Source organism: Sphaerodactylus townsendi, linkage group LG01 (assembly GCF_021028975.2).
Source record: "Sphaerodactylus townsendi isolate TG3544 linkage group LG01, MPM_Stown_v2.3, whole genome shotgun sequence".
NCBI classification, from domain to species: Eukaryota; Metazoa; Chordata; class Lepidosauria; order Squamata; family Sphaerodactylidae; genus Sphaerodactylus; species Sphaerodactylus townsendi.
This window is the reverse complement of record NC_059425.1, coordinates 58,397,025-58,407,277: the sequence shown is the minus strand read 5'-3', so window position 1 is coordinate 58,407,277 and position 10,253 is coordinate 58,397,025. Positions and strand designations below refer to the sequence as shown.

The window sequence follows — 10,253 nt, the reverse complement described above, 5'->3', positions numbered from 1 at the left end:
AACTGCAACAATATCATGGCAGCATCCATCAAAACCAAATGGCATTATAACCCACTACAACATTTACCAAAATGGCCAGCTGCATACTACCGTTCCGGGCAACAGGTCTAAATGCACTGTGCATAATTTGCATCCTTACACAGTCTACCAGTTTCAAGTAGAAGGCTGCACCTCAAAAGGATGTTCCGTTTCTCCCGAGAGCCCGCCCATACAGACTCTTCCAGATGCACCTGAAGGCATCCTTGCTCCAGTGCTATATTCTGACACACCAACATCTGTGCTAGTATCATGGCAGCCTCCACTTCATCCAAATGGACTGGTGGAAAACTATACAATAGAGCGAAGAGCAAAAGGAACAGAACAAATATCCACTGTTGCCTCATTGCCTTTCAACCATTCTGCAAGATACCTTGACAAAAGTCCCTCTCTTAGCCCTTGGAAGAAGTATGAGTACAGAATATTGGCAAGTACTCTTAATGGGGCCGTTAACAGCAGTGCTTGGGCAGAAATTACCACCAAACCCTCAAGACCTGCAGGTGTCCAGCCTCCTGTGGTGGAAGCATTAGGACCAGATATGGCACAGGTTTGCTTGGCTTTGTTTTAATTCATGCTAGTTTATATTTTCCCTGAAATTACCAGTGTTCAGGACCAAGTGAAAGATTTAATTACTCTGCAGGCATTAGTGCTGCCTGCACAACCAAAATAAAATGGTTTCAGGCAGGAAATGAAATGAAATATTTCCTCTGCGGAGTTCTGCATGGATTTTCCCCCAATACATTTTATTTTCAGCATGAAAATGCTTTAAATTAATCTTCGTTAGCTATTCTTTTCTGGAAATGTTTTCATTTTAGCGATTCTTTTATGGAAGTGTTTTCACTTGTATGGATCTCTTTAAAATATTTCCCACACTGTTTTCCACTCCCCGGACTTTCTTGTTGGCGCTATTTTCTGAGCTTGTGCCAGGCATCTTGCACTGTATTTATGGCAGGGTTTTTTTAAAAAAAATTGGGGGGGGGGTCATGTTTTGCAGCATGAGACTTTAAAGCTTTGTAGCCTCAAATCTACAGATCTGGGGGAAAAATAATGGAATAACCACAAAATGGAGGCCAGGAATAATTTAGAGGGGGTGAGTGCGGATAAATGGGAGAGGAGGGTAGAAAATATTTTGCAAATGTTTTTGAGGATTTGTGTGGAAATGGCCATTGTCTCATGAGGACTATTTCAGTTCAGGTTGTAGCTGGGTAAGGAACAATTTTTGAGTGCTTCCACCACAAAAAAAGCTATACAAATAAGAAAAAAAATACCCTTAAAAATCTTGTTGGTTTTGAAGAGTGACTGGACTGGAATCTAGTTTTTAGAACTACTTTTCTTCTTACATGAGATTGTTTTTGTAAAGGAGCATTCATAGATGTGATCTGCTTCCTGCTCCTGAAGTATTAAAATCTGTTTCCCTGCCCCCCCCCCCTTTTAACTCACTGTCATCCAATCCTTATCTTAGTTTCCTGTGTTGACTTGATCTCAGACTACCTGACACCATACCCAGGCTTCTGCCCTTTGCGGGTTTTGTTTAATGTTTAATTTAATTATGTGTGGGTCATCAAAAGGGTGCCCCAAAGTTTTTTCTGAACCATGCTTCAGAGTTTTCCTCCACCCCATTACAACATGGGCTGATTATCGATTGCCACAGACAAGTGTACCAACATCACTAAGACTGATTCCACACAGGGCAAATATAACAGGTGCAGGACGTTATATAACCCATTAACACAGGCCCTGCCCCAAAACAAGCCTGCCCCAAGTTGCACGTGCATAGCTACACAGGTGCAGCCGGTTGTATTGTGGGACAATTGGCGTAGCTGTGGGGGTTCATTTCTGCATGCCTGCATAGCTACGCATGTTTTGCCAGAAATTTTTTTTAAAGAGAGAAGCATCTCCATGCAAAGGTACAAAAGCAACCTGGATTGTTTTTGTGGCCTCCAGTCACTGCCTACATGGAATGCATGTGAACGGGAAAACAGGGAAACAAGTTCCTTTATCATGACTGTAACCCATTATACATTTGCTGTGCAGAATTGATCTAGGATCCCTTCTCCACTGATCCTTATTTATATGAGACCCAAGGATGTAGGTAAAGGGAGGTTCTTGGGTACAAACCCCCATTGAATGTCTGAAGCTCCGCCCCCTGTTTGTGGAGTTTTTTGTATTTTTCAGTGTTTTTTTGTTTTTGACCTGCAGGGTGCGCAGTTTTTAAGCTAGAAGCACCAAAATTTCAGGGATTTTTTGGGAGATTCTCCTGATGATTCTACCCAGGTTTTGTGAAGTTTGGTCCAGGAAGTCCAAAGCTATGGAATCCCAAAAGGGGTGCCCCATCCCCCATTGTTTCCAAAGGGAGCTAATAGATTAGAAGATGGGGGAACTACACCTTTGAGGGTCCATAACTTTGAACCCCCTGAACCAAACTTCACCAAACCTGGGTGGTATCATTAGGAGAGTCTCCTAAAGGTACTCTGAAAGTTTGGTGCTGCTAGCTTAACAATTGCACCCCTGACAGCAGGCACCCCCCAGATTTCCCCAGATTCTCCTTTTAAATCCACCCCCTTCGGCATGGATTTAAAGTGAGAATCTGGGGTCCCCAGTTTAAACATTGAAAGTGATGCTGTTTCAGGGTGGGGGAGAATCCACCCCAAAACAGCATCACTTTCAATGTTGTTTTAACTGGGGACCCCAGATTCTCCCTTTAAGGTAGATTTAAAAGGAGAATCTGGGCTCCCCAGTTTAAACACCATTGAAAGTGATGCTGTTTGGGGTGGATTACAGCATCACAGTGGCTGCCTGGGGGGGGGGTGCACAAAACTCAGATTTTGCACCGTGCTCCATTTTCCCTAGCCACGCCACTGCCTAGAGAGGAGGGCAGAAGGGGCTGCCGACTGGGAGCCCAGTTGGTGGTGGGGGGCATGGGAGGGTGGGGTAGGGGAATCTGCTGTCCCTGGCCTCTGGAGAGCTGCTATTATAAGCACTGAGGCCAGGGGCAGGGCTTGGGAAGGCATGGCCCCGCCCCCAGGGGTGGGTGGGGGTGTGGTTCCTGAACCCCCCATAAAAAATCTGTACCTACGTGCCTGATGAGACCCCAATTATACTACATACTCATTCGAGACATAGCCCTTAGAGTATCCTCTTCTTCAAACCTCCTGTTGACCAAGAGTCAATTTAGGCCCAGTTTAGACCCAGGGAATTTAAGATGTACTAGGGATTTTAGAGATTTTATTAGGAAGGAATGTCTGGGTCAAAATCAGGAATTTAGCCTAAGGAAGTACTATAGATTGTTCTTATCCTACATCATGTATCAAGGTTCTCTTCAGGAGCACCCTTGGTTCCTAATATTTTCAAGCCATATAAAACCTCTGGATTGGCTAGGCCAGACATAATTGTTAGAAATCTGTCCCTTCAGCCTTTTCCTCCACAGCCTTCTGCCTGCTGCAGTTTTGGGTTCACCTTTATTTGCTTCATTTATACTATACCTTGCTCTCCAGTAGGGACACCAAGCAACTTACTTGGTTCTCCTCTCCTCCTTTTTGTTCACTCAATAACTCTGTGAAATTATGCTGAGTATGTGTGGCTGGCAGATGTGCATGGGGGGACAGAGGGGGAAGACATTCTGGGGACCACCTGCATATGCCATATGGGGGTACTTGCAGCTGCCCCCTCTCCCCTTCCTCCAGGAGTGAGGAACTGCACTGTACTGCCTGCAGCCTCCTCCTTCTGTGCCCCCATGGTGGGGCTCATTCATGGTTTCAGGCTATCTCCCTGACAACCAGAGGTGAATTGGGGGCGGGGTATGGCGTTCGGAGACAACCCCTTTTCCGGGCACCCCCCAGCTCTGCATGAGTTCAGTGGCATGGATTGGCAGTTCTAAGCCCCACCCTTCTGACCTCTGTGCAGGGAGGCAGGTGGCAGGGCTTGGTAGTATGTGTCTGGGGACATGGTGATCCCATGTCCCTATAGGCCATATGTCTCTGCTGTGCTGACAACAGCACTTCCCTCAGAGGAGTAGCTGCATAGTGATTCTGTCTCATCTTTTTGCCCAGCAAAAGCTCCTCTCTTGCTGATTCCCAGTCCCCTTTGGGGGTTGGGCGGTTTATTAAGTCTAATAAAATAATAATAATAATAATAATAATAATAATAATAATAATAATAATAATAATTATTATTATTATTATTATTATTATTATTATTATTATTAATTGTGCCACAACTACCATCTGCCTGTGACAAAGAACTGGTGGAATCACAAACCTGAAAAGGTCACTGAAAATGAACACGTAAAACTACTCTGGGACTTCCGAATTCAGACTGACAAAGTTTTGGAACACAATACTCCTGACCTCACGATTGTGGGAAAAAAGAAAGTGTGGATAGTTGATGTGGCCATTCCTGGTGACAGCAGGATTGATGAGAAGCAACTGGGAAAACTTACACGATACGAGGATTTAAGGATTGAACTACAAAGACTCTGGCACAAACCAGTACAGGTGGTCCCAGTGGTGATCGGCACACTGGGTGCAGTGCCTAAAGATCTTGAACGGCACTTAAAAACAATTGGCGCTGACAAAATCACCATATGTCAGCTGCAAAAGGCCACCCTACTCGGCTCTGCACGCATTATTCGTCGATACATCACACAGTCCTAGATGCTTGGGAAGTGTCCGACGTGTGATGTAATACAAAATCCAGCATATTGATCTTGTTTGCTGTGTATAACTGTTTTGTATCAATAATAATAATAATAATAATAATAATAATAATAATAATAATAATAATAATAATAATAATAATACACCCCAGGCAGGGTGTGCAGAGGGCTCTGGCACATCGCTTTGCAGTAGGATAATCTTGGGTGCATGCAGAGCCCTGTTGGGGGCACTGGAAGGACACTCCAGGAACAGGTGGATCTGTGCAAGGGCCCTCCAGGGCTTCAAATGCCGAGGGCCATTGAGTTCAGAAAGAAAGTAAGTTGGAGGGGAGCATGAGAAAGGTTTCCAAAATGATTCCTGACCTTAAGAGCACAGACAGGGAGAAGTTCCCCAATCATCCTGCCCCCTGAGGGAGATTCAGAAGGGACCCAGACCAGGGCTCCTACGAGAAGTGCAGAGTCAATCTGTGGACCTTGTTGCCACTCGGAGTGGGCACAGACACCAAATTGGAAGGCTTTAAAGGAGAAGAGGGTGCATTCATAGGGAGCAGGGCAACTAGTCACTATATCAACCCCCTCCCCATAGTACCAGGTGCAGCGTGCCAGGTGATATCTCAGTGACATGACACAAACAGTCCTCCCTGCTCACCAATCTCTCAGTCCTCACTGTCTTTCAGAGGGTCTTTTCTCCATTCTGTCATGAATCCAGTCACTTTTTCTTAGCATTGTCTACCTCACAGGGCTGCTATGAAAGTAAAATGTAGAAATGCACATTGTATAGACTAGTTTAACTGGCTTTGAAAGAAGAAGGGGCCTTTCAAAGGTTTCAAAGAACCTCCATGTTTAGAAACAGTATGTCTCTAAACATCAGTGCTAGGGGCACTGCTTGTTGGCATCAGGTTGCCCACTGTAGGAAACAAGATGCAGGGCTAGAGAACTATTTTCTGACCCAGGGCAGCTGTTCTGACAGAAAGTGGACCTTTCTTCAGTTTTATTTTTTTCCTTGTTCCTCCTTAATGTTTGGATTGTAAACCTGTAGCCAGGGCACTGGGCTTGAAAAATCATTCCTGAATATTCTGCTACACTGAGGATGGGATGCCAAAAAGCACCAAAATTATAAAATCATTATAATAAAAAATAATCATCAATCAGTTCCACTGAAAACAGAAAAATGGCAATTAAAGTTTCTTCCATTGTCACTGCCCAGCAATTGCATTCTTGTGATTTCCATGTTTTTTGCATTCTTTTACCAGACCTGATTTATATCTTTTTTTTAAAGCTTTGGCGCAACTGCAGTTCCAACCATCCTTTCCACATGAGGGATACCTAAGCTTTATTGAAACTGGTCCCTTTAGAATTGACTCTTATCTTCTTTTATTTAACACAACTTCTGCTACTTAGATTGATTTTTTTACTGTTTATTGGGATGATGTGCCATTCCTGAGTTAGTTCTTAATCAGACCTTGTTGCGGGGTGGGGGTTAATTATTGCTTTTCTGTGCTTTAAATTATTGCAATTGTGCAATTATACAATTGTGTCGGATGTTGGGGGTGGCCCAATTTCACTGCTTGCCTCAGGTGCCATTTTCTGTCCCTGCTGACTGGCCCAAGGTCAGCAGGCAAGCTTCCATGACAGAGTAGAAATTCAAACCTGGATCTCCCAGATCCTACCCAATATTCTGACCACTACATCACACTACATCTGACCCAGTTTTCAGGTTTTCCCCGAGTTGGAAAATGCACTTTTCTAGTCTACACTCAGAGATGGCCCTCTTTGGTCTACTGGAAATATCTACAAGCCCATCATACGCAGGCCCCTTTCCCAAATATTTAAAGCCACCTATCCTCTAGCAATAGTTTACTAGCTGTACTGGCTAACTTGTAAGTAAAGCATCAGTTCTCCTTGCCTATTTCTAATATTTTTCTCAGTTATTCTGAAATGTTTCCAGATCTCTCATACATCTGAAAAACATTTCTAGACCATAAAGTTTAAACATTTGGGAAAGGGTGCTTCATACTAAACTTTATTACAATTCAACTTTATTACAATGCAAATATACCCTAGTTTCTCTTCAGATTGTACAAATCTTTTGCCTTACGATGCAAATAGTTATGAGCTATAAATGCTGTGTGTTTTCATATGAGTTTCAAAATATCTCTTCAGTTTTTGGTCTCCGACAAACCTGAAATCGATGCATAAATTGACTGAGAAAGGAAAGAACGGTCTTAGAGGACTACCTAGGAAATTTTTCAATTATTCACATCATTCATTTGGGAATGAACTCCAGAGGACAGGATAACTACCATTGTTTTGGCTGGCATACAAACTTCATTCAAGGGAAATTAGTGTAACCAAACAAGAGGGATTTTTGTAGCTTAGAAGCCTCTTTTGTGTAAACATGCACATGCTTCCATGGATTCAGTCTTGTACTAATGCCAAAAGGCATTGGTACAGTAGTTTGCTCGCTAGAGCACAAAGCAAAGGACATTTGCATGAGGCTGGAGATCATCCACAAAAATTATTGTTGCCATTATTGATATGGTTATTTCATTTGCATATTTGTATGCCTGGATTCTCAACCTATATACAAGAGTTTGTGGTTATGGATGTAAAACAAATTGAGTGATAATATTTAGAACCACAATCTGAAATACTGATAAGGGTGGAAATGGTGCAGGTTCTATGAATTGTAAATTATACCCACATACATGCCCAAGTGAGCAAAACCTGTGGCTGCAATTGTTAGTATCATATTTAATAATTATAGGTCAGGGTTCATGAGCAGAATATTTACTTGCCAAGACTGGGTATAGGAGAACTGTTAACCATCACATTTATTACAAAATTAGGAACATCAGTATACAGGTCTGAGAACTATAATCACTGCAGTTATAGATCAGCATAGGAGTGCTTGTACATCATTAAGCAAGTTACATTAATACCTTCTTGTTTTATCAATGATCACATTTTTACTATAAATTAAGAAATACTTAGACTTGTTGGAGAGTACACAGAAGGATGATTACAGTTATCCCATTTAAGAGTCAAGTAATTATATGAAACGGGTTCTTTTAAATAAAGAACATTATTAGAATGTTTGAAATTAGTCATTTTCCGATTAATCTGATTTGATGTTACTCAGAAAAACTAAGATTGTTTTTTACTTTGTGCTTTCAAAAGTGTGGAAGTTGAGTGGGATGAGGAGTCAAGTTTTCAAAAAACTCACTTCAAAACCACACTAAATGTCTTCTTTTCCCTTATTATTAGTTAGAAATATAAGCAGTCTGGGTTGAAAGAAACCAAGTACTTGAAGTACTTCTCAATTTTTAAAAAAATCCAACAGGGGTAGGGTGTGTGGGGGTATGAAGCTGCACTGGAAGCAGTGTGATGCCTGCATGTTGCCAGCACGGACACTGGCACAGAGTACTTACCTCACCCAAATCTGAAAGGTTTCCTCGATGTCATCACTTCTGCACCATTGGGGCCTATTATGGCATGGTGTAAGGCATTTGGGGGGCATTCTCAGAGTGAAACTGATTTTAGTTGGCTTCCAGTGGAGTTTTGCTCTGGAAACTCCCACTTATTGTGGCGCAGACTTAACACCACCAGAAAGGATGACATAAGTCATTTCTGAAAATAAGCTTTTCTGGAAGGCAAAAGGATTTTCTCCTCTGGTGCCCATGCCACTGATTGCCTCTGCAGTGCTGTTCCTGGCTGCCATTCTACCATCCCCCCCCGCCACCTCCCAGATTGGGTTGTATGTCTCACAAGGGCAAGTCAAATATAGAACCGAGTCCTGTGCATGATTTAGCTTTACATGCACAGTAGGGTGCTATGTAGAAGTAAACTATATTGATCAGCTGTGGAGATCTGCATACAGAATTCCTGTACTGAGCAGCAGGCAACCCTCCTGCTTAGGTTTGGCAATGCTTATCATACCTTTGCCATGCATCTAGTCACTAACTTTCCCTGACTTTTCCATAATGTCAGAGGTGACAGTAGTAGTTATCTATCTGGTGTGGTGGAAACCTTCATATGTAGTAGTACTTTAATGTATACATTAGTGCCTAACCTCTGAAGTTAAAAGTTGTAACCCTAATCTAATAAATTCAAGTATTTGGCATTCATTTATAGTTATGGTGTTAATTAATTAATTAAATTTTGAATAAAAAATGTCAAATCCAGAGTGGAAAATTAACAAGAGTAATATTTAGGAATCTTCTAAACCGGTTATTTTTCTTTTAGCTGGATATCTAAGTTAGATTTCAGATAGATCATAAAACAGAAAACTCCACATATAGGGAACTGACAGGAATGTTTTTCAGTCAGCCAAAGTACACAAAGATCATTCTATTGAAGTGAATGGCACTTATGGATCTGTATTTTCAAAGAGTAGTCAATCACACTGGCTTGAAAGTGCTTTGATTTGATTCTGTATGAGCAATGGATTCTGTTTGTTTGCTATTCTGTGCTGCATCATGCAGAACCCTGCTAAACACTGTGGCAATTGTTGTTCATGCTGGGACTGGTGCTCAGTTCTTAAGCAAACTGTGGAATTAGTGATGAGCCATATATGTTGATCAAGTTTGCAGATGATAGTGAATTATTCCAGATAGTGAGGCCCAAAGCTGATTGCGAAGAGTTTCAGAAGGACCTTTCCAAATTGGTTGAGTGGGTGACAGTGTGGTAAATGAAGAACAGCCTCATTTGAAACACTTGTTGCTATATCTTTAAAAAGATATTGTTGAGTTGGACAAACCAGAGAAAAGAACAACCAAGATGTTTAAAGGTTAGAGCACCTTTTCTATGAGGAAAGTCTAAACAGTCTGGGCCTTGTCAGTTCAGTTTGGGGTGGGAGAAGACCAGGAGGGGGAGAAATTATAAAAATGGCATGGGGTGGAGAAAATTGAGAGAGGAAACTATTTTTTCTTCTCTGATGATACTGGAAAGTTTAAGCTCACAAGTAGGAGAGCTGCTGAGGTTGGGGAGATATATAGTATAATAGGCTATACAGAATGTTGTATTTTACTTGCCATCAGCAACTTCAGTGTTAGATTTTAGAAAAATTATTATATTGTTTTATTGTTATTATGTTTTGAACATTTGTGAGCTGCCTAGAATCTGATCCTGGGTGGAAATTAGTGGGATATAAATTTAATAAATTAAATTAAAAAATAATATTGACCTACCTTGCCATGGTGCTATGAGGATTACAAGAAGATAATAAGCATGAGGCACTATGAAACCTGGAAGTATTCTCATTACAAAACCTTTTTGATACTTCTACAGCAGCCAGGCTATTTTGGTACTGATGTAATCATTATTAGATAGCATTCATGCTTCCTATGGAGGCAGGGAAATAGAAGGCAAGATGTACATATGCCTAAGACCCTGCTGTGCTTGAGCACCATATGTCACAGGTGTAAAAGGTGTTGGACAAACCGTGGATTGGGATCCTGGAGGGGATAAGAATTCTGCTTGGATACAGATGCTGCTGTTAAGTGTTTTTTGAAAAGCAGCATCAAGAGATTTTTCTCACAGGCATTATACTTTCTACATTAAA

General features: G+C 41.7%; 1 protein-coding gene across 1 annotated transcript in view; it reads left to right on the top strand.

Moving 5' to 3' along the window:
* The window catches only part of USH2A (usherin), a 646,790-nt gene that overhangs the window by 425,740 nt on the left and 210,797 nt on the right, over nt 1-10,253 (top strand). Inside the window, exon 40 of the mRNA XM_048504848.1 lies at nt 1-583. This exon is cut by the window's left edge and continues 46 nt beyond it. Within this exon, the coding sequence (XP_048360805.1) occupies nt 1-583 (583 nt within the window). The remainder of the gene's footprint in view (nt 584-10,253) is intronic.